Source organism: Littorina saxatilis, linkage group LG11 (assembly GCF_037325665.1).
Source record: "Littorina saxatilis isolate snail1 linkage group LG11, US_GU_Lsax_2.0, whole genome shotgun sequence".
NCBI classification, from domain to species: domain Eukaryota; kingdom Metazoa; phylum Mollusca; class Gastropoda; order Littorinimorpha; family Littorinidae; genus Littorina; species Littorina saxatilis.
Window position 1 is genome coordinate 501,276 of NC_090255.1, and position 27,221 is coordinate 528,496.

Below are 27,221 nucleotides of genomic sequence, written 5' to 3' on the forward strand. Positions count from 1 at the left end.
ATGTTTTGTAGACGCTAGAAAGTCGCTAATGTTTTATAATGATAACTTGTGTTTTCTGTGGTTAACGAAGTTCGAAGTGAAACGTTTTCTCCGACTTTTTCAGCCTTACGTTAAAAGAATTTAGGTAAAAGAAGCTTGCGGTCTGTGGTGATCGTTTGTAAACGGGCTTATTTCTTGTAACGTTATTGAGGGAAAGTGGATGAGTAAATATCTTGTTTGTGACTTTGATTAACGCAGGAACGTTGTCGTTAGACTTTTTTGGTATGACAGTTTGCTTTGTATTCCTGGCCTGATGAGTCAACGTTTTGTATTTTTCTGAAACTAGCCATTTTGGTTTTAAACGTATGTATGCTAAGTTTCTTGAGTATTCTTAGTGCTTATGGTATTGTTGAACGTACGGAACGTAATTCTTTATTGTTGTTGAACGTACAGAACGTAACTCTTTATTGTTGTTGAAGGACTAACCAACGAGTGTTTGGTAATTGTAACTTTCGTGTCTGTTTGTCTTCGCCTGTCTTGTGATTGTTTATTTTTCTTGTATTTACTTCTCGTGTCTTGTTAATGCATTTTAATACCTTTTGCCATGTCTAATAATTTGTTTTCTTTTCTCTTTTTCTTTCTGTCCATAAGTTTTTTACCGCAATAAGTAGTATCGCAATACGTAGTATCGCATTACGTGGTACTGTAACTATATATCTATACATTACTGATCCCTAGTGTCAGATGTAAAATAATAAACCAGTACTTTTGCGCGTTATCGCTTGTAACCTGTGTTTGTCATTTCGTATGAACAATATGTAGTACCAGCCTCGCTCACGAAGGCGCGCACAGTAAAAAACTTTAGTTGCTGTCGTCCAGTAAAAAACTTAGCTGCTGACGCCCAGTGAAAGAACGTTAGCTAAAGTAAACAAACTTAGCTGCTGACGCCCAGTAAAGAACTTTTGTTATTGACGCTCAATGAACGTAAACGTAGCTGTTGATAACCAGCAAAAGACTTTATTGTTACCTGTCACTGTGTTAGTGAACCATAGTTTGACATAGATCAACTTGTCGGTTAGAGATCTTCCTACTCCGTATCCGGCGCATCTTTTGTGACTTTTGTGTATTATCCCAAACGACCCTCGGATCGACTCATTTTACTTTATAACCAGATAAACCTTATGTATGTTTTAAGTGCTTTTGAATAAGCGAACATTGTAATGGAGAAGGTTCCTGTAGATAAACCATTGGAAGCTTCAGGTTATGACATTAACGGCGATGAAGATGAACATTCTCAAAGGCCTAGGCGTGACATTAAGCCTACTGAAAAAGGTAGAGAGTACCAGATTGAGATCAAAACTAGAAACTTTGCAAGACAACGAACATTCTTGGAACGAGCAATCGGTGAGGTAGTCACAGAGCTTAACCAAGAAACTCCTAATCAAGAGTCGTTAACCAGTCAAAAACAAATTGTTTTGAGCATGTACAAGGATCTTGGTGACATAGAGAAAGGTCTTCGTAGTATTGGTAGCGGTGAAACCATTCAGGAAAGTTGGGATGATGTTCAGAGAACAGTTCAGAACATTATGTTTGACATTGATCGAGCTCTTGACAGACAAACGACTAGCGTGCAGGTGGCTAAGGAGCCTACTTCCAGGCATAGCAGTGTTACACCTAGCGTTGGGTCATCCACCCACAAGTCAGCCAGTGTTAAGTCTGCCATTCATAAAGTAGCTAGCATTACTTCAGCCATCCACAAGTCAGCTAGCCACAAGTCAGGTATCAGGAGATCAGGTAGCCAAGTAGCTTCTCGCGCCGAGTCTCTCCGCTCTAAAAGTGTTAGCTCTGAAGACACTAAATTGGCTCTTAAACTAGAGGCTGCATCCCTGGCCATAAAAGTGGAAGGTGACGCAATAAAGGAAGCTCAGTTTAGTGAACTGGATCTCTTACAACAACAATATGCTGAGAGAACTGCGGCTAGGCAGACTGAGGAAGCTGAGAGAACTGCAGCTAGGCAGACTGAGGAAGCTGAGAGAACTGCAGCTAGGCAGACTGAGGAAGCTGAGAGAACAGCAGCTAGGCAGACTGAGGAAGCTGAGAGAACTGCAGCTAGGCAGACTGAGGAAGCTGAGAGAAATGCAGCTAGGCTGATCGAAGAAACTGCTAGGCAGGCTAAGGAAGCTGAAAAAGAAGCAGCTAGGCAGGCCGAAGAAGCAGCTAGGCAGGCTAAGGAAGCTAAGAGAACAGCAGCTAGGCAGGCCGAAGAAGCAGCTAGGCAGGCTAAGGAAGCTGAGAGAATAGCAGCTAGACAGGCCGAAGACGCAGCTGAAGCAGCTCTTGAAGATATTAAACAGAAAAAGGCTTTGAGACAAATTCAGTCCACCGAATTGAAAATTAGCTTAAGAGAACAACAAGCTATGTTACAAGTATTGGAACAAGGTGAATCCGTTCAGCAGGATCTCCCTGATCTACCGTCAGTCGATTTGTTGAACACTAGGTTCCACCCTCGTCCTTTCGTTCCCTTGTATAGTCTTATGGCCCCTCCTCCTAACAATGAACATACAGCGATAGGAATAGGGACAGGTGCTGCCGTCATTGCTGACCAAGGAACACACCAGCCAGCCATGGACTTCACGTCTGTTCCTGTCTGCCAAGCCGCCAGCACCCGTGACATCTCTACTGTCAACGATGCTGTCACCAACTTCGTCGCAGGAACCACAACGACTGAGCCACGACAGCACGCGTTACCTGTCGTGGACCTCGTCGTTGGAGTCAGCGCCTCTACAAGCGCCGCTACTACCAACAACGTCACCTATGAGGCGTACGGACCTCAACGTAGAGAGGATGTCAACGCCCCCCATCACGTCGGAATGAGCGCTCCTTTCATCCATCGGGAGCCCTCCACACCCAACTACACGACGGCTGCAACTACATCCTCCATGCGGCCTACAGCGCTGCTGACCACACTGCAGCACCCTCTCGGTGCATACACTGGTCAGCCGCCTCTGCACAACGTTGGACACTCAACGACAAGCGTCACAGGCCCTCGCCCGCCTGATCTCGACCACACAGGTTGGTCCTATCACCTACCAGAGACAAGGGAAGGTGATGAGACGCAAGAACGACACACCTACTTCCCAGAAGAACGTCACCAACGCATGGACCACAGACGTTTTCAAGTTACCCCACCCTGTTTCCCCTATGATACCCACCTACATCCCAAACCAGAGCCTTTCGTGCCCACATTCCTGGACCCACATCAGACCACCCCCAAAGTTATTTGGGGAAACGAAAACGCAAGGCCCCCTGCGTACATGAACTTTGACAAGGAATGTCATGCAGATCGTCCATTTGCCTCCTACCCCCCGTCTGCGTACTACCAACGTCCACTTGCTACTCCTGCCAAGCAGGACACTCCTATGGACTCTCTCGCCAAAACCCTATCAGACGCTCTGATGATCAACCGTTTGCCGATGCAGGAGCCGTGCATTTTTGTTGGTGACCCTCTCCAATATCCAATTTGGAGGTCGTCGTTTTCGTTCCTCATCGAGAGACAAAACATAACCAGCAGTGAGAAGTTATTGTATCTGCAACGGTACATCGGAGGTCAAGCAAAGGAGGCCGTGACCGGCTTCTTTCTGCTAAGAGAAGGTGATGCCTACGAGAGAGCCATGGAAGTGCTGGAAAATCGGTTCGGCAACTCATACGTCGTTTCGCAAGCTTTCCGGACCAAGCTGGACGAATGGACCCCAATCAAAAGCAAAGATCCCAAGGGACTCAGAAGTCTGGCCGATTTCTTGCAGCAATGTTCCGTTGCTGCCCAGGAAGTTGGTGGACTGAGCATCTTGGATGATGCCCAGTACTTACGGAAGATCGTCGGAAAGCTCCCAGACTGGATGAGTCACAGATGGTCTAGAACAGTTGCTCGAACTAAGGTTGAAAAGAAGAGGTATCCTCTGTTCAATGAACTCGTGTCGTTCATTACCCTCGAAGCAGACATTTCTAACGACCCTGTTTTCGGCTTGACAAGTGCATCGGGGACACCAAGAAAGTTCACAACGAACCTGTCTACCCTGACAGAGGATGTCTCCGCATGTCTGCACTGTCAACTTCCGGACCATGACGCTGGGACATGTAAGGAACTCATAGAGAAGCCCCTGGAAGAGATACGAGATTTTCTGTTCAAGAACCGTATCTGCTACGGATGTCTCAGAAGTAAGGATCACCAGAGCCGTCAATGTATGCAGAAACAGACGTGCAAGAAGTGCAAGAAGGCTCATCCCACTTGTCTTCATGATGACAATTTCAAATATCAGAACAGTATGAGTGAAAACAAAGGGGCGAGTGAACACAAGAACAATTACCGTACCTCTGCTGCTGACGTTCAAGAGCCACTGTCATCGTCGACTCCTACGGTGTCTGCTCTTAAGGCCAGCGAGGAAAACAGCATCGGTTTCACGTCTATGATCGTTCCCGTTCTCGTTTCCAGTGACTCTAACCCCAACGTAGAAGTGCTGACGTACGCACTACTGGACACTATGTCCAACGCCACTTTTGTAGTGCAGTCAGTGGCTGAAGAGGTTAAAGCCAAATCGCAGCCGACTACACTCAGGGTCTCCACACTGACTGAGGACAATGCTGTGGTCTCCGGCAGGAAGTACTCTGGATTGCGTGTCCGCTCTCCTACCTCCAGTGAGCTTGTCAGGCTCCCTTCTGCCATCTCACGACCTTATCTGACCGTTGACCCCACTCATATCCCCACCTCAGAGACTGTCAAAGTTTACCCACATCTCCAACACCTGTCCCCAAAACTGCCCCCCTTGTACCCTGATTGCGAAGCAGGCCTCCTCATCGGCTATGACTGCGCTGAAGCCCTCATGCCCCTAAACGTTGTCCAAGGACTGCCATTTGCAGTAGAGACTAAGTTAGGTTGGAGCATCGTCGGCAAGGCACCGCATTCCGTCGCCTTTGATGGCATAGCCTCGTCCATGCGCGTCATCGTCAAGCCAGGATCGAGGGAAGAAGAACGTGTAGCTCACGTCTACAAGGTACAGGTGGACGAAGTCTCGTGTACTGACCCATTACATGTTATGGAAAGAGACTTTGCAAGTGACTCAGGATCCATGTCCCAGGACGATGTAAAGTTTGCGAAGATCGTGAAGGAAAACGTGAAGATCAACGAAGCTGGTCACTACGAGATGCCCTTACCATTTCGACCAGAGAAACCGTCCCTCCCCGACAACAGAGGTGCCGCAGTCAAGCATCTGAAGGGCCTGAAACGCCAGAAAAAACAAGGGTACCGTGATGACTGCGTCAAGTTCATGACATTAATCTTGTACGGACTGATCGTGACGTGTTTTGCCTCTAGGGCAATCCACATTGAAACCCTGGATGACATGTCAAGTGATTCCTTCATCAACGCCCTACGCATTGTTGTCTTGCATGACCAGAACTGGTGCAGATCAGAGTGGTGCATGGCTCGTGTAATCGAGGTGATGCCTGGATCTGATGGACTGGTCAGACGAGTGAAAGTACATATTGGAACAAAGGCTCTAGACAATCACGGCCGTCCCACTGGTGATAGTCGCATATTAGAGCGACCGATTCACAAAATGACTGTGTTAGTAGATTGTGAAAATCACAAAGATAAAGCTGTGTAAGCGAACTGAAAGAACATTGAACTTTGGAGTGTTTTTCCAATTTGACAGTTGTTGATTGTTGCGGTTTGTTTTTATACCAGATGATGTAACGGACATTTATGGTTTAAGTGGTGCGGTTTTTCTTTATGCCGTCGAGTAAATGACCAGTGGCATTTAGTTGAAACGAGATGTGTTGAGACACTGAAAGTGATTGAACCATAATATTGTTGTGTAAATGTTTTGCAACACAATGATTTTGAGTTGTAAATTTGAAATGTCTAAATCTGCGTTATTCTTCTTTTGATATAAGGAACATGTTTGTACAAAGGTTTTTGAAGTAAATTATATTAATATAATTTCCGGTGGGAGTGTGCATGCCGATGTGGCATGCAGTCACCTACTTTTGTTGTAATTACGTTTGCTCAAGCCATTGCACGATGTAAAAAGAAGTAAACCGTGTTTTTATTGTGTCACTTTGTTGTGACCCGTTTTGTGGAGCGTTAATATTTTTACGTGAGATTCACGTGCTCCTTGTTCAGTTGTTGTGACCTGGTTTTGGTCGGAGTGTCACAAACTGCGTCGTTTAGTTCTAGAACACCGTGAGATTCACGTGCTCTTTTCCGTGTTTTGATTTTGAGGTGAGCCCTGCGAATCTGCGTTGCAAGTTTTAGAATACGTGTGACTCACGTGTTTTTAGCTTTGTGATGTCAGCTAGTTCCTTGATGTTCTTTCTGTTAAATATACCGTTTTAAGTTTTGGGCATGCACGGAGTGCGTGATCGGTTACTGATTGGTTGTAAAATAGTAGTTTCACCCGATTCTGTCTTAGGAATGTTGTTGGTTGGTCAATTCGGTGACCTTTGACTTTTGAATAACTATTCCATGTTAGGTTTTTGTTTCCATAAATACCGCTGCTTGACTCCTGTCTCGTCAGTCGATCTGAGGGTTTTAGGAAGCGTTTGGTTTTGATGTAAACGTATGAAGGTTATCAAGTGAACCAACGGAGTGTTTCTTATGTTTTAACGTCAACGTAATGTTCTTGGAGACAGTTGTTTCTCAAGTGTGAATCGTTTTGTGCCCTTCGTTTGTGAGGCAACACGTTTTGGTACTGCTGGTCAACCCACACAGCGCATAAGGTAATTTTGTTGTTACTTGTTTGTGTTGTGTTTTGGTCGCCATTTTGTAATGACTTTGTGAGTTGTTTATGTATAACGTGAGTTGAAAGTCTGACTTGTTGTAGTGTTTCTTTATTGTGTGTTCAACTGTTCTAGTGTTGTGAACGTACAGCAATGTTTTGTAGACGCTAGAAAGTCGCTAATGTTTTTAATGATAACTTGTGTTTTCTGTGGTTAACGAAGTTCGAAGTGAAACGTTTTCTCCGACTTTTTCAGCCTTACGTTAAAAGAATTTAGGTAAAAGAAGCTTGCGGTCTGTGGTGATCGTTTGTAAACGGGCTTATTTCTTGTAACGTTATTGAGGGAAAGTGGATGAGTAAATATCTTGTTTGTGACTTTGATTAACGCAGGAACGTTGTCGTTAGACTTTTTTGGTATGACAGTTTGCTTTGTATTCCTGGCCTGATGAGTCAACGTTTTGTATTTTTCTGAAACTAGCCATTTTGGTTTTAAACGTATGTATGCTAAGTTTCTTGAGTATTCTTAGTGCTTATGGTATTGTTGAACGTACGGAACGTAATTCTTTATTGTTGTTGAACGTACAGAACGTAACTCTTTATTGTTGTTGAAGGACTAACCAACGAGTGTTTGGTAATTGTAACTTTCGTGTCTGTTTGTCTTCGCCTGTCTTGTGATTGTTTATTTTTCTTGTATTTACTTCTCGTGTCTTGTTAATGCATTTTAATACCTTTTGCCATGTCTAATAATTTGTTTTCTTTTCTCTTTTTCTTTCTGTCCATAAGTTTTTTACCGCAATAAGTAGTATCGCAATACGTAGTATCGCATTACGTGGTACTGTAACTATATATCTATACATTACTGATCCCTAGTGTCAGATGTAAAATAATAAACCAGTACTTTTGCGCGTTATCGCTTGTAACCTGTGTTTGTCATTTCGTATGAACAATATGTAGTACCAGCCTCGCTCACGAAGGCGCGCACATATACCCACCACAACAAACACCCTGGCTGTCATTCCTGATATCTCTTTATTCCTTATTCCGTTTCTGCTCTTTTCTTTCTGCCATGTTCAACTGAATTATCCTTAGTAATAGTTTTAAAGAATGACACACACTGACTGTAAGTTAAAGGTACAGCAGTTCTCCCTCACTATATATAAGAATGATCGACACACATTGACTATATTAGTTAAAGGTACAGCAGTTCTCCCTCACTATATAACAACCACACACACTGACTATAAGTTAAAGGTACAGCAGTTCTCCCTGCTCAGAAAACCATATCAGTTGCACGCAAAAATGAATCTCAGAACTGATCTGATGTATGAGATGCAATAAGCAAAAGTTTCTTTCATTATGAAAGCAATGCAGGTCGAAAAAAACGAACATTCAACTTACAAGATAACCAGATGCTAGCGAACCAAAACAAAAACACGAGTACCCTCCCCTTGCATCGTTAGCAGACGACTTTTGAGAATCTGTCTTGAACTTGAACTTGAACTTGAACTTGAACTTGCGATGTTTAAGGCCTTAGGCCTGTTCATCGATCCTGTCGAATAGTACTCCAATAACACTTTTGTTGGTGGCATGCGCGGGCGGTTATTGGTAGCACGTTGGCGAGAATTTCTCTGGTCTGTCTGCCCAGAAATTGTCCAGCCTTCCTTTGAAACTGTTCACTGTTGGTGCTGTCACAACTGTTTCTGGCAGACTGTTCCAGTGAGGAATCACCCTTTCTGCGAAGAAGCAGCTCCGAACGTTCAGCCTACAAAATGGTTTATACAACTTGAGGCTGTTTCCCCTAGTGTCTTTGGTTTCGGCCAGCTGGAAATTCGGGTTGCCTGTGTCGTAGATCCCATGCATATACTTGTAGAGGTCGATCATGTCACCTCGGAGACGCCTGTGTTCGAGACTCGGTAGTTTGAGTACAGCTAGTCGTTCTGGGTAAGTTTTCTCACTGAGAGCCGATATCAGTTTGGTAGCCCTTCTCTGTACGTCCTCTATTTCCTTGCACAGCAGTTTCTGCTGTGGTTGCCATACTGAATGCCCATATTCAAGGATTGGCCTGACAAGACTCTTGTAGAGTTGTACAAACACCTCCCTATCCAGATGCTCAAACGATCTCCTGATGATGCCTATGGTTTTGTTTGCCTTCGCAGTTGCTTGTGCAACATGTCCCTTGAAACTCAGGCGATTGTCTACAAGTACACCAAGGTCTTTCTCCGTTTCGCTTTCTTCTAGAGTGATGCTAACCTCCTCACCACTTTCGGATCTCCCTTTCATGTGATAGCTGGTCTCTGTGTGTTGTTTGCCTAGCTTAAGGACACTACACTTCTTTGGGTGGAACTTGAGGAGCCAGTTGTCAGACCACTCTTGTAGCTTGTCCAGATCTTCCTGCATGACAACAGGTCCTGAGGGCACGTCAGTACGTGTATATAGCTTGGTGTCGGTAGTGTGTTTTGGTGTGCGCCTTCAGCTATCAAACATCGGCTGTTTCACGTGTTTTGCGAGCAAGTCTACTCTTTTGCCTGGCTCTGCAGTTAGTCCACATATTTTTCCGTAATCCAGTCATATTCCTTCAAAATGCAATCAATCGGCGGTGACAGACGTGTCGGTCGCGTTTTCCTCACACCGGGCCATACCAGTTTAAGTTCATCCATGCAAACACACTCGCAAAACAGTTTATCACGTAGATACATTTCAAATAGGGAGCAAATGGTTAAATCTAAACCTACATATTTGTTCCCTAAAATTTGCTTCTCTGTCAATAAGCCTAATTACACACGTTCGAGAAAAACAACGTGGAATCGATTCTGAATCGAGTAAGCCAAATGGGTCCCAAACCCGTTTCGTCCGTTCTGCCGACCTGAAACGCAAAACAAAAGAATTGTGCGCTTCAACTAAATTAATTTCTATTCGACTTCATTACTTTCTTGCAACTTATGAACCTTTACTTAAAGCTTTTAAATGGTCTGAAAGTAGTGTTACCGCGTACTTATCGATGCACTCATTCGTTTTATTTTTTCAGCGACGGTCACTTAGTTTAAGGTTGCAAAAGGGCTAAGTCTCGCTGGCAACAGTTTTACCCTGCACAGATCGCAACAGTGCCGCTAGTAGTCTACACTTTGTGTTTGATGGTAGAATGGGATATACAGATTACAACACGAGTGGTTTTTTATATGGCTTGTATTTCAGTCAAGACCCAGCGGGAATATCAATCGAGAGCCACTCGCCAGAGGCTCGTGTCTCCCGATGATATTCATCCGCTGGGTCTTGACTGAAATACAAGCCATATAAAAAACCACTCGTGTTGTAACCTATACATATATATACTAGAATGAATACCCGCTTCGCCGGGTAGCCGGCTTCGCCGGGAAGAAGTACTTAGAGCCGTACGCCGGCTTTGCCGGGTCCGAACAATGGACCCGCCAAGCTTAGGTCCCTCCCAGATTCGTGGAATGGGAACAGCACGAAAATGATTCAGTGGCCATAATGCCATTCCTGACCATATCGAGTCCCATCCTTGTCGACGAATGTAACCGTGTTAATCACCTTTGGAGGCGAACTCCACTCAAACAGGACTGAGCAAGTTAGAGCTTATCTCTAAGCCCTTTTGAACTGTTATGGCTTCTCAAAGGAAGGCCAGTACACAAAATTACACAAAAGCCGCCAGACCACATCACAAACAGAACTGAACAATGCACAGGTGTTCCTCACATAGAGACACACACACACACACACACACACACACACAAACACAGAGAAGCCGTATCTATAGAGAGATAGATGACAGTGTATTTTTCGCGTGGCTATAAATTGATTCGACCTTTGCACTTTTACAGTGAGGATAATTTACGGGTCCAATTTACGTTCTGGACACTGCGGTGACCTTCTAAAAATAGTAACAGAACGGGGAATATCCGAAGATGCCCCCTTCATACAAAAGTGCACCATACGAAGGAAGGGAGGTAAACGCTGAAAACATGGAGAAGATGAGAAGATAAGGAAGAGTTACTTATAATGGTGAAATGAACACAAAAACCAAATTCGGTTCAGCGCTGCGCGCTGAGAGCACGTGTTGAAATATCTCATCGATGATATTGTGTCCGGGGTGTAGCTGAATACGGTGTCCAAATTTGAAAAAGATCTACCGAGAACTTTGGCTTTGGTGTGTCGGTATGGGGGCCCGGGTAGCTGAGGTGGAACCAAAATAGCTGAGGTGGAACCAAAATCGGTTCAGCGCTGCGCGCTGAGAGCACGTGTTGAAATATCTCATTGATGAGGTTGTGTCCGGGGTCTCTCTGAATAAGCCCACCAAATTTGAAGCAGATCCATCGAGAACTTTGGCCGTGCATGGCGAATACACGGATACACAGATACACAGACACACACACAGACACACACACAGACACACAGACACAAGTCGTATATATATATATAGAAGAACCACACACACTGACTATAAGTTAAAGGTACAGCAGTTCTTCCTCACTATATATATATATATAAGAACCACACACACTGACTGTAAGTTAAAGGTACAGCAGTTCTCCCTCACTATATTATATAAGAATGACACACACTGACTATAAGTTAAAGGTACAGCAGTTCTCCCTCACTATATAAGAACCACACACACTGACTGTACCACACACTGACTGTAAGTTAAAGGTACAGTTCTCCCTCACTATAAGAATGACACACTGACTGTAAGTTAAAGGTAGCAGTTCTCCCTCACTATAAGAATGACACACTGACTGTAAGTTAAATGTAGCAGTTCTCCCTCACTATAAGAATGACACAATGACTGTAAGTTAAAGGTAGCAGTTCTCCCTCACTATAAGAATGACACACTGACTGTAAGTTAAAGGTAGCAGTTCTCCCTCACTATAAGAATGACACACTGACTGTAAGTTAAATGTAGCAGTTCTCCCTCACTATAAGAATGACACAATGACTGTAAGTTAAATGTAGCAGTTCTCCCTCACTATAAGAATGACACAATGACTGTAAGTTAAATGTAGCAGTTCTCCCTCACTATAAGAATGACACAATGACTGTAAGTTAAAGGTAGCAGTTCTCCCTCACTATAACTTGAATGACACACTAACTGTAAGTTAAATGTAGCAGTTCTCCCTCACTATAAGAATGACACACTAACTGTAAGTTAAAGGTAGCAGTTCTCCCTCACTATAACTTGAATGACACACTAACTGTAAGTTAAAGGTAGCAGTTCTCCCTCACTATAAGAATGACACACTAACTGTAAGTTAAAGGTAGCAGTTCTCCCTCACTATAACTTGAATGACACACTAACTGTAAGTTAAAGGTAGCAGTTCTCCCTCACTATAAGAATGACACACTAACTGTAAGTTAAAGGTAGCAGTTCTCCCTCACTATAACTTGAATGACACACTAACTGTAAGTTAAAGGTAGCAGTTCTCCCTCACTATAACTTGAATGACACACTAACTGTAAGTTAAAGGTAGCAGTTCTCCCTCACTATAAGAATGACACACTAACTGTAAGTTAAATGTAGCAGTTCTCCCTCACTATAACTTGAATGACACACTAACTGTAAGTTAAAGGTAGCAGTTCTCCCTCACTATAAGAATGACACAATGACTGTAAGTTAAAGGTAGCAGTTCTCCCTCACTATAACTTGAATGACACACTAACTAAGTTAAAGGTAGCAGTTCTCCCTCACTATAAGAATGACACACTAACTGTAAGTTAAATGTAGCAGTTCTCCCTCACTATAACTTGAATGACACACTAACTGTAAGTTAAAGGTAGCAGTTCTCCCTCACTATAAGAATGACACAATGACTGTAAGTTAAAGGTAGCAGTTCTCCCTCACTATAAGAATGACACACTGACTGTAAGTTAAAGGTAGCAGTTCTCCCTCACTATAAGAATGACACAATGACTGTAAGTTAAAGGTACAGGTCTCCCTCACTATAAGAATGACACACTGACTGTAAGTTAAAGGTAGCAGTTCTCCCTCACTATAAGAATGACACACTGACTGTAAGTTAAAGGTAGCAGTTCTCCCTCACTATAAGAATGACACAATGACTGTAAGTTAAAGGTACAGGTCTCCCTCACTATAAGAATGACACACTGACTGTAAGTTAAAGGTAGCAGTTCTCCCTCACTATAAGAATGACACACTGACTGTAAGTTAAAGGTAGCAGTTCTCCCTCACTATAACTTGAATGACACACTAACTGTAAGTTAAAGGTAGCAGTTCTCCCTCACTATAACTTGAATGACACACTAACTGTAAGTTAAAGGTACAGGTCTCCCTCACTATAACGATCTTTCAAGGCACATAGGATACAGTGGAACCCCCTTTTAGAAAAAAACAATTTAAGACTGCCTCCCTGTTAAGACCCTGGTGTCTCAGAGTTTCTGTTCAAAACCTGTAAATGTACCCCCATTTTAAGACTCCCTCCTTTTTAAGACTCCCTCCTTGTTAAGACTCCTTCCTTGTTAAGACTCCCTCCTTTTTAAGACTCCCTCCTTGTTAAGACTCCCTCCTTGTTAAGACTCCCTCCTTGTTAAGACTCCCTCCTTGTTAAGACTCCCTCCTTGTTAAGACTCCCTCCTTTTTAAGACTCCCTCCTTGTTAAGACTCCCTCCTTTTTAAGACCTGCTTTTCTCAGATTTGTGAAGGTCCTTAAAGGAGGGATCCTCTGTACCATCCCGACATTTGTCGTGCAGAGTGATCCTCTGTACCATCCCGACATTTGTCGTGCAGAGTGATCCTCTGTACCATCCCGACATTTGTCGTGCAGAGTGATCCTCTGTACCATCCCGACATTTGTCGTGCAGAGTGATCCTCTGTACCATCCCGACATTTGTCGTGCAGAGTGATCCTCTGTACCATCCCGACATTTGTCGTGCAGAGTGATCCTCTGTACCATCCCGACATTTGTCGTGCAGAGTGTTCCTCTGTACCATCCCGACATTTGTCGTGCAGAGTGATCCTCTGTACCATCCCGACATTTGTCGTGCAGAGTGATCCTCTGTACCATCCCGACATTTGTCGTGTAGAGTGATCCTCTGTACCATCCCGACATTTGTCGTGCAGAGTGATCCTCTGTACCATCCCGACATTTGTCGTGCAGAGTGATCCTCTGTACCATCCCGACATTTGTCGTGCAGAGTGATCCTCTGTACCATCCCGACATTTGTCGTGCAGAGTGATCCTCTGTACCATCCCGACATTTGTCATGCAGAGTGATCCTCTGTACCATCCCGACATTTGTCGTGCAGAGTGATCCTCTGTACCATCCCGACATTTGTCGTGTAGAGTGGTCCTCTGTACCATCCCGACATTTGTCGTGCAGAGTGATCCTCTGTACCATCCCGACATTTGTCGTGCAGAGTGATCCTCTGTACCATCCCGACATTTGTCGTGCAGAGTGATCCTCTGTACCATCCCGACATTTGTCGTGCAGAGTGATCCTCTGTACCATCCCGACATTTGTCGTGCAGAGTGATCCTCTGTACCATCCCAACATTTGTCGTGCAGAGTGATCCTCTGTACCATCCCGACATTTGTCGTGCAGAGTGATCCTCTGTACCATCCCAACATTTGTCGTGCAGAGTGATCCTCTGTACCATCCCAACATTTGTCGTGCAGAGTGATCCTCTGTACCATCCCGACATTTGTCGTGCAGAGTGATCCTCTGTACCATCCCAACATTTGTCGTGCAGAGTGATCCTCTGTACCATCCCGACATTTGTCGTGCAGAGTGATCCTCTGTACCATCCCAACATTTGTCGTGCAGAGTGGGAATTTATTTGTCATTTGTTTATGTTTACTGGTAGCGATCTATGAAGTGAATTCATCACACAATTCTCACCCTGAACAGAAAGCAGTCTAGATGTTGACTACAATGTCTTGGTATGTGTCCAAGTGTAGCATTATGTTCGTATCCTGCTTGAAAACCCGGCCATGTTTGTGATGGTAAGCCTGACTGTTTCTATTGGAATGACTGTGCCTTTATGACTGTGCCTTTATGACTGTGCCTTTACGTGTATCCCTTGTTTTATTTGTGTGAAGGTGTACAGACATCAACCCAAAGGCAGCAGACTTCGCCAGGAGAACAGGAAGAGAGAATAACGTCCTCATTCACCCTGTGCTCTGTGACTTGGTGAGTGTGTTTGTGTGTTGAACTGATGTGATTTATGAATGAAAGTTGTGTGAAACTGTCACCGAAAAGAAGTTGACAAAATGTACTCTCCCCCCTTTAAGACCTTGAACAATTTGAGAAAATGAGGTCTTAAAAAAGAGGGAATCTTAAAACGGGGGTCAATTTAAAGAGGTTATGAACAGAAAGTCTGAGAAAACAGGGTCTCATATAAGGGAAGTCCGGCCTTCGTCGAAGATTGCTTGGCCAAAATTTCAATCAAATGCAAAAATGAGGCAATGAGATGATATTGTCACTCCATTTCTTCTTACATTTAGTCAATATTTGATTAAATCTTTTCTTAAAGGTGAGAGTGCGTGTGTGTTCATGTACAAGGGTGGGTGTGTGAATGTGTGTGTAGAGCGATTCATAGAAAACTACTGGACATAATGTTTATTAAACTTTGCACAGAAATTCTTCCAGATGGGGTTGGGAGGAAGTTGGATGGTATCAGTGTGGCCAGTGGTTGATTTGTTGCTGGTTTGTTCCCACTTCGTTTGACATTCTTTGTCGGAGTGATCAGCGTTGATTGTGTTATTATTGAACTGAACGTGCACAAACAATGCTTCTGCCATCTTACAAAAATTATGTCAACATTGAAATGGGAGGTAAACACCATTTTGTTTGCAAATCCTCACCTAAGGTGGGTTGCTTCCCTTCTCATATGAAGCAGGTTTTCTCACCATTTGGTTCTGAGTAGAATTACTTCCCTTTACCCATTAAGTTGGTGGTGCGTTTCCACAAACTGCCACAGCCAAGTGTGGTTGCTTCCCTTCACTGGAGAAGTGGTTGGCCACCAGCGCTGAGTAGGGTTACTTCCCTTTCACCGTGATGGTGTTGCTAGCCATTGCTAGATCACACAGTGTTGCTTCCCTTTCACCGTGATGGTGTTGCTAGCCATTGCTAGGTCACACAGTGTTGCTTCCCTTTCACCGTGATGGTGTTGCTAGCCATTGCTAGATCACACAGTGTTACTTCCCTTTCACCGTGATGGTGTTGCTAGCCATTGCTAGATCACACAGTGCTGAGTTGTGTTGCTTCCCTTTCACCGTGATGGTGTTGCTAGCCATTGCTAGATCACACAGTGCTGAGTTGTGTTGCTTCCCTTTCACCGTGATGGTGTTGCTAGCCATTGCTAGATCACACAGTGTTGCTTCCCTTTCACCGTGATGGTGTTGCTAGCCATTGCTAGATCACACAGTGTTGCTTCCCTTTCACCGTGATGGTGTTGCTAGCCATTGCTAGATCACACAGTGTTGCTTCCCTTTCACCGTGATGGTGTTGCTAGCCATTGCTAGGTCACACAGTGTTGCTTCCCTTTCACCGTGATGGTGTTGCTAGCCATTGCTAGGTCACACAGTGTTGCTTCCCTTTCACCGTGATGGTGTTGCTAGCCATTGCTAGATCACACAGTGTTACTTCCCTTTCACCGTGATGGTGTTGCTAGCCATTGCTAGATCACACAGTGTTGCTTCCCTTTCACCGTGATGGTGTTGCTAGCCATTGCTAGATCACACAGTGTTACTTCCCTTTCACAGTGATGGTGTTGCTAGCCATTGCTAGATCACACAGTGTTGCTTCCCTTTCACCGTGATGGTGTTGCTAGCCATTGCTAGATCACACAGTGCTGAGTTGTGTTGCTTCCCTTTCACCGTGATGGTGTTGCTAGCCATTGCTAGGTCACACAGTGCTGAGTTGTGTTGCTTCCCTTTCACCGTGATGGTGTTGCTAGCCATTGCTAGATCACACAGTGCTGAGTTGTGTTGCTTCCCTTTCACCGTGATGGTGTTGCTAGCCATTGCTAGATCACACAGTGCTGAGTTGTGTTACTTCCCTTTCACCGTGATGGTGTTGCTAGCCATTGCTAGATCACACAGTGCTGAGTTGTGTTGCTTCCCTTTCACCGTGATGGTGTTGCTAGCCATTGCTAGGTCACACAGTGTTGCTTCCCTTTCACCGTGATGGTGTTGCTAGCCATTGCTAGATCACACAGTGTAGCTTCTCTTTCACCGTGATGGTGTTGCTAGCCATTGCTAGATCACACAGTGTTGCTTCCCTTTCACCGTGATGGTGTTGCTAGCCATTGCTAGATCACACAGTGCTGCTTCCCTTTCACCGTGATGGTGTTGCTAGCCATTGCTAGATCACACAGTGTTGCTTCCCTTTCACCGTGATGGTGTTGCTAGCCATTGCTAGATCACACAGTGTAGCTTCCCTTTCACCGTGATGGTGTTGCTAGCCATTGCTAGATCACACAGTGTTGCTTCCCTTTCACCGTGATGGTGTTGCAAGCCATTGCTAGATCACACAGTGTTGCTTCTCTTTCACCGTGATGGTGTTGCTAGCCATTGCTAGATCACACAGTGTTGCTTCCCTTTCACCGTGATGGTGTTGCTAGCCATTGCTAGATCACACAGTGTTGCTTCCCTTTCACCGTGATGGTGTTGCTAGCCATTGCTAGATCACACAGTGTTGCTTCCCTTTCACCGTGATGGTGTTGCTAGCCATTGCTAGGTCACACAGTGTTGCTTCCCTTTCACCGTGATGGTGTTGCTAGCCATTGCTAGGTCACACAGTGTTGCTTCCCTTTCACCGTGATGGTGTTGCTAGCCATTGCTAGATCACACAGTGTTACTTCCCTTTCACCGTGATGGTGTTGCTAGCCATTGCTAGATCACACAGTGTTGCTTCCCTTTCACCGTGATGGTGTTGCTAGCCATTGCTAGATCACACAGTGTTGCTTCCCTTTCACAGTGATGGTGTTGCTAGCCATTGCTAGATCACACAGTGTTGCTTCCCTTTCACCGTGATGGTGTTGCTAGCCATTGCTAGATCACACAGTGCTGAGTTGTGTTGCTTCCCTTTCACCGTGATGGTGTTGCTAGCCATTGCTAGGTCACACAGTGCTGAGTTGTGTTGCTTCCCTTTCACCGTGATGGTGTTGCTAGCCATTGCTAGATCACACAGTGCTGAGTTGTGTTGCTTCCCTTTCACCGTGATGGTGTTGCTAGCCATTGCTAGATCACACAGTGCTGAGTTGTGTTACTTCCCTTTCACCGTGATGGTGTTGCTAGCCATTGCTAGATCACACAGTGCTGAGTTGTGTTGCTTCCCTTTCACCGTGATGGTGTTGCTAGCCATTGCTAGGTCACACAGTGTTGCTTCCCTTTCACCGTGATTGTGTTGCTAGCCATTGCTAGATCACACAGTGTAGCTTCTCTTTCACCGTGATGGTGTTGCTAGCCATTGCTAGATCACACAGTGTTGCTTCCCTTTCACCGTGATGGTGTTGCTAGCCATTGCTAGATCACACAGTGCTGCTTCCCTTTCACCGTGATGGTGTTGCTAGCCATTGCTAGATCACACAGTGTTGCTTCCCTTTCACCGTGATGGTGTTGCTAGCCATTGCTAGATCACACAGTGTAGCTTCCCTTTCACCGTGATGGTGTTGCTAGCCATTGCTAGATCACACAGTGTTGCTTCCCTTTCACCGTGATGGTGTTGCAAGCCATTGCTAGATCACACAGTGTTGCTTCCCTTTCACCGTGATGGTGTTGCTAGCCATTGCTAGATCACACAGTGTTGAGTTGTGTTGCTTCCCTTTCACCGTGATGGTGTTGCTAGCCATTGCTAGATCACACAGTGTTGCTTCCCTTTCACCGTGATGGTGTTGCTAGCCATTGCTAGATCACACAGTGTTGCTTCCCTTTCACCGTGATGGTGTTGCTAGCCATTGCTAGATCACACAGTGTTGCTTCCCTTTCACCGTGATGGTGTTGCTAGCCATTGCTAGGTCACACAGTGCTGCTTCCCTTTCACCGTGATGGTGTTGCTAGCCATTGCTAGATCACACAGTGTTGCTTCCCTTTCACCGTGATGGTGTTGCTAGCCATTGCTAGATCACACAGTGCTGAGTTGTGTTGCTTCCCTTTCACCGTGATGGTGTTGCTAGCCATTGCTAGATCACACAGTGTTGCTTCCCTTTCACCGTGATGGTGTTGCTAGCCATTGCTAGATCACACAGTGTTGCTTCCCTTTCACCGTGATGGTGTTGCTAGCCATTGCTAGATCACACAGTGTTGCTTCCCTTTCACCGTGATGGTGTTGCTAGCCATTGCTAGATCACACAGTGCTGAGTTGTGTTACTTCCCTTTCACCGTGATGGTGTTGCTAGCCATTGCTAGATCACACAGTGTTGCTTCCCTTTCACCGTGATGGTGTTGCTAGCCATTGCTAGATCACACAGTGCTGAGTTGTGTTACTTCTCTTTCACCGTGATGGTGTTGCTAGCCATTGCTAGATCACACAGTGTTGCTTCCCTTTCACCGTGATGGTGTTGCTAGCCATTGCTAGATCACACAGTGCTGAGTTGTGTTACTTCTCTTTCACCGTGATGGTGTTGCTAGCCATTGCTAGATCACACAGTGTTGCTTCCCTTTCACCGTGATGGTGTTGCTAGCCATTGCTAGATCACACAGTGCTGAGTTGCGTTGCTTCCCTTTCACCGTGATGGTGTTGCTAGCCATTGCTAGATCACACAGTGTTGCTTCTCTTTCACCGTGATGGTGTTGCTAGCCATTGCTAGGTCACACAGTGTTGCTTCCCTTTCACCGTGATGGTGTTGCTAGCCATTGCTAGATCACACAGTGTTGCTTCCCTTTCACCGTGATGGTGTTGCTAGCCATTGCTAGATCACACAGTGCTGAGTTGTGTTGCTTCCCTTTCACCGTGATGGTGTTGCTAGCCATTGCTAGGTCACACAGTGTTACTTCCCTTTCACCGTGATGGTGTTGCTAGCCATTGCTAGATCACACAGTGTTGCTTCCCTTTCACCGTGATGGTGTTGCTAGCCATTGCTAGATCACACAGTGTAGCTTCCCTTTCACCGTGATGGTGTTGCTAGCCATTGCTAGATCACACAGTGCTGAGTTGCGTTGCTTCCCGTTACAGTAGTACCCCAATTTTAAGACATCAAAATGCTGACAAAACAAGGTCTCAACAATGAGGGAGTCTTAAAACAGAGGTAAATTTACAGAGGCTATAAAAAAAATCTCAAAATATAAGGTCTTAAAAAGGAGGCAGTCTTAAATTGGGTCTTGAAAGGGGAGTTGTGCTTGCTGTGACTGCAACAAGGGTCACATTGTGACTGCAACAAGGGTTACATTGTGACTGCAACAAGGGTCACATTGTGACTGCACAACAAGGGTCACATTGTGATTGCACAACAAGGGTCACATTGTGACTGCAACAAGGGTCACATTGTGACTGCACAACAAGGGTCACATTGTGACTGCACAACAAGGGTCACATTGTGACTGCACAACAAGGGTCACATTGTGACTGCACAACAAGGGTCACATTGTGACTGCACAACAAGGGTCACATTGTGACTGCACAACAAGGGTCACATTGTGACTGCAACAAGGGTCACATTGTGACTGCACAACAAGGGTCACATTGTGACTGCACAACAAGGGTCACATTGTGACTGCACAACAAGGGTCACATTGTGACTCCACAACAAGGGTCACATTGTGACTGCAACAAGGGTCACATTGTGACTGCACAACAAGGGTCACATTGTGACTGCACAACAAGGGTCACATTGTGACTGCACAACAAGGGCAACATTGTGACTGCAACAAGGGTCACATTGTGACTGCAACAAGGGTCACATTGTGACTGCAACAAGGGTCACATTGTGACTGCACAACAAGGGTCACATTGTGACTGCACAACTAGGGTCACATTGTGACTGCACAACAAGGGTCACATTGTGACTGCACAACAAGGGTCACATTGTGACTGCAACAAGGGTCACATTGTGACTGCACAACAAGGGTCACATTGTGACTGCACAACAAGGGTCACATTGTGACTGCACAGCAAGGGTCACATTGTGACTGCACAACAAGGGTCACTGTCAGGAATGAATTATCTACAATACCGACTGTCAGTCAGAAGGCTACTATTTCATTTATACGCATTCGTTATTCTCCTCCGATTCATTCCAACAATAAAAGAAAAAAACGTGGAGCTCAATATGTTTATATAGCTCACTGGTAAAGCATGTACATATATCAAACGTTCAGGATTCACACACATATACACAATACGCCCAGGGTTCTAGATGAGTAAATTAATGTGTTACCCCATCACCAGAACAGCGTAGTGTAGTTCATCTGTTTCTCCATCACCCAGCCGACGCGGCGACTCCTGGCGTGGTCCATAAAGTCCGGTTAAGATCACGTCGCTCTGCTTCGTGCATCTTCATCTCTTCATGCGTCTGCTTGAATGTTCAGACAAGCTCTCGCGAATTCCATCTTCTGTCTCTGGGAAGACTCCTGTGAAAGTAATTCTTGAGTCAGTATTTCCATAGGCATAACACACACAGCAATTCACTCATCATTCACCCTGGGCTGTAATAGGGCCTTTTACAGCTGACCGCGCGCTGAGTCATTTCGAGTTACTCCCCTTGGGTACGGGCAAACTCGCTGTCGATACTGTTACTGGATACAGACGAGATGGTCTGCTGCAACTTGTGAAAACTGCACAGCAGTTGGAACTACCGATCGATCCGGATTTTACAAGACAGGACGTGCAAGAAAAACTTTCCGAAAAACTTCGACAGATCGGATTTCCACCACGCGATCCTTTTACATCCGAAAAAAGTGACCCATCAAACGCACCCAGGATCGGTGTTGTTGACATCCTGAACTATCTGATTGAGAAAAAGAACGATTTCGACCAGAAGAAGGCGAAAGCTTACAAATCCTTTGAAGATATATCGCCTTTTTTATGGCCATGTGCTCAACTTGAGATACATACATGCAGAAGTGGAAAAGTTTTTCGTCTACACCGCGGAGGTAAAACCGACACAGAGGCAGACAACCTACCTGCACACTTCCTCATATAAACTGTGCATAATCGTCAGCGAAGATGGGGACATTCTGCTGGGATTTTGCCAGTGTCCGGGGGGGGGCAAGTACTTACATTTCACAACATAGGCATGTTATTATTCATATTGTTATTGTTAGTATTGTTACTCCTCACTGAAACCAAGTAAAGCAGGCTGTTCACCCTCAATAATGCTTTTACTGTATTAGTACTGTCACAGTATGTTTGCATGCATACATGCAAATATTAGTTAGCTTCCATGAAATATTGAATAAATCCCCATTTCACAGCACTAGGATGGGATGTATGGCACTTTGAATCACTAACAGTAGCACTGCCTCTTCAATACCCATCTCCTTTTTGAAACTGAAGAGTATACGTATGGACCAGTGGCAGTGAATGGTTAATGATCATATGGGTTGCTCTGATTTCATTCATGATCAGGTACATTTGGTTTTTTTTAACCACACAAACACTTAGACAACAATTATTAGAGTATGAGTTTTTCCGCGTTTTGATTTTCATTTAAATCCAAGTCACAGCTTCTGTTTTATGATGAGTGATGTAGTTTGAAACACTTGGACAACAATTATTAGAGTATGAGTTTTTCCGCGTTTTGATTTTCATTTAAATCCAAGTCACAGCTTCTGTTTTATGATGAGTGATGTAGTTTGACACACTTGGACAACAATTATCAGAGTATGAGTTTTTCCGCGTTTTGATTTTCATTTAAATCCAAGTCACAGCTTTTGTTCAAGTTATGATGAGTGATGTAATTTGAAACACTTGGACAACAATTATCAGAGTATGAGTTTTTCCACTTTTTGATTTTCATTTAAATCCACTCTGGAGTCACAGTTTCTGTTTTATGATGAGTGATGTAGTTTGAAGTGTTGGTATTAAATTTTCACTGACAATCATTCTGTGCTGGTATTCCCATTTTCACCTGCAGGGTTATGAAATATATGGGGAGAAACTTGGTCAGTAAAATCATCTTCACGCGTGAACTGAAAATTGTCTCTGTTTAAAATTACAATGTATTTCGTGAACAGAACACACAGAATGCCCTTGCATGATTTAAAACTGCCTGCTGTGAATACTGTTGTCATACTATGAATTTTCTTTTGAGAAAAACAAAAGAATGAAAAGCTTTTAACTAGCTTGTGAATGAGCCTCTTACTTCTATGTGGGGCTAGGTGCTTTGAACTATTTTTAATGCCTGAAAAGGATAGTGATGGAAATCACTAGTTTAATGTCAGGTGTGACATATACTATTGATTGAACTATTTTTTTTATTAATCTGCAATTTTGTTACAACCTACTTTGTTTATTTGGTGACAAGCTAGTGGGAGGCACTTTTTAGTGCTTGAATAGTACTGTGATGCACATTATTTATCATTTCAGTCTAGTCATACTCATGATTACAACCAATAGTTCTTGTGAGCTCGGCTTGTACAGTTATGTGATGTCTCTCAAGTCTTTTTCCTTGAGGCAAACCATTTTTCCTTTGAACGACACATAGTTCAGTTTGACCATTTTTTTTTTTCCTTTTTGTGTTCTTGTTGTATGCAACTGCAAGCACCGAGCTGTCATGCTTTTTGTCTGATTTCAGACCATATTCTTTGGGCCATTTGTATGCTGAAGTAGTTTTGTTTTTCTGCCACTTTTGTCAGATTGTGTTTTTGGAGTGAGATTCATGTTCAAAATTTTAGACAAGATTAAAAGAATGATCCTGTTTCTTAAATGCCTTCGTGTTCATTGGTTTGTAGACTATGTGTCACTTGCTGTCTAGTTTTTCAATGAAATTGTTTTGCTAACTAGCTGCAGTATCACACTTTGGTTTATGGGGATATGAAAAAGCTACATTAAAACCATTTCTTCCTCTCTCAGCACATAAAGTCAAAGCATGGTACAATCTTTTTTGTTCCATTTATACTTAGGAAGAAAAGCAGCATGTCATTTTCAAGTGCCCCCCGACGAAGTGTTTTGTGCAAATGTAGGTGTCTTTGTTGACTTTTTCGATGTTGAACCTCTCGATCGTTCTTCCACATAGTTTAATCCATTTTCGGCACTTTTCTAAATCTCTAGAGGGTTTGGAAAACGGTACCCATCCAACACCGACCATGTGTGATCTCTCACGGTGTCTTAAATCACTTCCACACACGCCATAACAGCAATGTTTGTGCACCATCGTACGGCTCCACCATTCAAACAACGCGCAAAAGTGGCTGATTTTGCCCGAGGCACAGCGGGCCAAGGTCAAGGTCGCCTAGAATAGCCTTGGTGTAAAAGGCCCTATTACACTCTACATTCAACCACACACACACGAATTCTTAAATAACTACTGTCAATACTAATATCAATTCCCATCCATGTCCGAGTTATTTATCCACACATTAAACAACTATTCAGAATATCCAGATTAAGAACTAGTACAATGAACACTTAAGTTAACATAACAGCGAATATGAAGAATGCTTATTCATAAACATACTAGTGTTCCTTAGCGAAAAAATATCATGAAAAATAGTTTACCTGAGCACGCGAGCAAAGAATCTTCCCCGACTTGCCGCTTACATGTTCAATGGGCAAGTGAAGCTAACAGCTTAGGTGACTGGCGACACAAGTCTAACACCTCACCTTACAAAAAATGGACATTCAGGTTTTTCACCTGTTGCACGTGAGTGGTGGAGACTCGGCTCTACAGGTAACAGTACAGGCCCCATAATCATGGTCCAACAGGCATGCGAATCAATAATAATGTTTTTCGCGATACGAGTCTACTTCTGTCAATTAATGCATACTAATAACAGCATCATTTCATCATTAATTAAGTACTCATATTACATACATGTTCATACATAAAACCCATAAATGTCATATCTGACAGTCACATTGTGACTGCACAACAAGGGTCACATTGTGACTGCACAACAAGGGTCACATTGTGACTGCACAACAAGGGTCACATTGTGACTGCAACAAGGGTCACATTGTGACTGCACAACAAGTGTCACATTGTGTGTGTTCAGTGCTGTACAACAAGTGTCACATTGTGTGTGTTCAGTGCTGTACAACAAGTGTCACATTGTGTGTGTTCAGTGCTGTACAACAAGTGTTCTATTGTGTGTGTTCAGTGCTGTACAACAAGGGTTCTGTGCTGTACAACAAGGGTCACATTGTGTGTGTTAAGTGCTGTACAACAAGGATCTCATTGTTCGTGTTCAGTGCTGTACAACAAGGGTCACATTGTGTGTGTTCAGTGCGGTGCTGTGCAACACTACAAGGGTCACATTGTGTGTGTTCAGTTCGGTACAACAAGGGTCACATTGTGTTTGTTCATTGCGGTACAACAAGGGTCACATTGTGTGTGTTCATTGCGGTACATCAAGGGTCACATTGTGTGTGTTCATTGCGGTACAACAAGGGTCACATTGTGTGTGTTCAGTGCTGTACAACAAGGGTCACATTGTGTGTGTTCAGTGCTGTACAACAAGGGTCACATTGTGTATGTTCATTGCGGTACAACAAGGGTCACATTGTGTGTGTTCAGTGCGGTGCCGTGGAGTACAGGTTGCAGGGTCAGGTGGACGTCCTGCTGTTCAACCCTCCCTACGTTGTCACCCCTTCCTCTGAGGTAACTGTGTGTGTGTGTGTGTGTGTGTGTGTGTGGGTGTGTGTGTGTGTGTATGTGCATGTATGTGTTTGTGTGTGTGTATGCGCGTGTATGTGTATGTGTGTGTGTGTGTGTGAGTTGTCACTTGTGTGTTTGTGCATGTGTACATAAAGCAGTGCAAGGGGGATGTTGGGTGGCTCGCTTTGTACAGATGATGGTGTGTCCAGTCTAGAGTGAAATGTCAATGTTTCTAAGGCCAAAAAAAATAGGGTAGGAAGGTAGGCAATCACTTTTTTTTTGTTTTAACTTTTTTTTCTAATGTGTACAAATTAAACCTACTTGACAGGGAAATAAGTGTGCAACTCGAGCGCTTTCGCTTTCATTGCGTTTTCTGCACTCGTTTTCTTGTTTTTTTGGTTTTTTTGTGACAAATGTAATAAAAAGTTATAGGGTCGTCCCCTAAAAATAGGGTAGGTCGGGTTACCGTAACCATACCTTTTTTTTTTTAGGCCTAATGAAAATTGTCTAATGGATTAGAGATAGCTCAGTCATAGCGGCTCTGACTTCAAAACCAGTGTGTTGCAATCAGCATGGATACGACCCCCGCGTTCAGCGAGGATACGACCCCCGCGTTCAGCCAGGGATTTATTTTCCATAGTTGCTTTGGTGCAGATTACCCTCTGGGTCTGAACACCGCCGTGTGCACGCAAAAAGATCCCAAGTTCACAACAAAAAGTCTTGGGTCTTGGGTCTTGGGTCTTGGGTCTTGGGTCTTGGGTCTTGGGTCTTGGGTCTTCGGTCTCGGGTCTCGGGTCTCGGGTCTCGGGTCTTGGGTCTCGGGTCTCGGGTCTTGGGTCTTGGGTCTCGGGTCTTGGGTCTTGGGTCTCGGGTCTCGGGTCTTGGGTCTCGGGTCTTGGGTCTTGGAAACATAAGCACACGCATGCAGGAAAGAAAACATATTGGGTTAGCTCTGTACTGTATGGCAGTTAGCTCTGTACTGTATGGCAGTTAGCTCTGTACTGTATGGCAGTCAGCTCTGTACTGTATGGCAGTTAGCTCTGTACTGTATGGCAGTTAGCTCTGTACTGTATGGCAGTTAGCTCTGTACTGTATGGCAGTTAGCTCTGTACTGTATGGCAGTTAGCTCTGTACTGTATGGCAGTTAGCTCTGTACTGTATGGCAGTCAGCTCTGTACTGTATGGCAGTTAGCTCTGTACTGTATGGCAGTTAGCTCTGTACTGTATGGCAGTTAGCTCTGTACTGTATGGCAGTGAGCTCTGTCCTGTATGGCAGTCAGCTCTGTACTGTATGGCAGTTAGCTCTGTACTGTATGGCAGTTAGCTCTGTACTGTATGGCAGTCAGCTCTGTACTGTATGGCAGTTAGCTCTGTACTGTATGGCAGTTAGCTCTGTGCTGTATGGCAGTTTGCTTTCCCAATGAGAAAGCCACCCGAACTTACATGAGGGTAACCTGACAGGACGATATGAAACGTTATCCTTATCCTTACTTAACTTTGACCTTGAGTCTACCGTGCTGTTTCAGGTGAGCAGTGGGGGCATCGAAGCGTCGTGGGCAGGAGGGGTCAAAGGTCGGGAGGTCACAGATCGCTTGCTGCCACGTGTGGGTCGGCTGCTGTCACCACGTGGAGTCTTCTACCTCATCGTCCTCAGGGAGAATGTTGTGGGTAGGTAGAGCTGGCATGGTGAGAGAGAGAGAGAGAGAGAGAGAGAGAGAGAGAGAGAGAGAGAGAGAGAGA

General features: G+C 44.4%; 1 protein-coding gene across 2 annotated transcripts in view; it reads left to right on the forward strand.

Annotated features, from left to right (window-relative positions):
• The window catches only part of LOC138979360 (methyltransferase N6AMT1-like), a 50,949-nt gene that overhangs the window by 22,410 nt on the left and 1,318 nt on the right, over window positions 1–27,221 (forward strand). For both annotated transcript variants that reach the window (XM_070352064.1, XM_070352065.1), the window contains 3 exons: window positions 14,824–14,914; window positions 25,401–25,484; window positions 27,008–27,149. In XM_070352064.1, coding sequence (XP_070208165.1) covers window positions 14,824–14,914; window positions 25,401–25,484; window positions 27,008–27,149 — 317 coding nt within the window. The remainder of the gene's footprint in view (window positions 1–14,823; window positions 14,915–25,400; window positions 25,485–27,007; window positions 27,150–27,221) is intronic.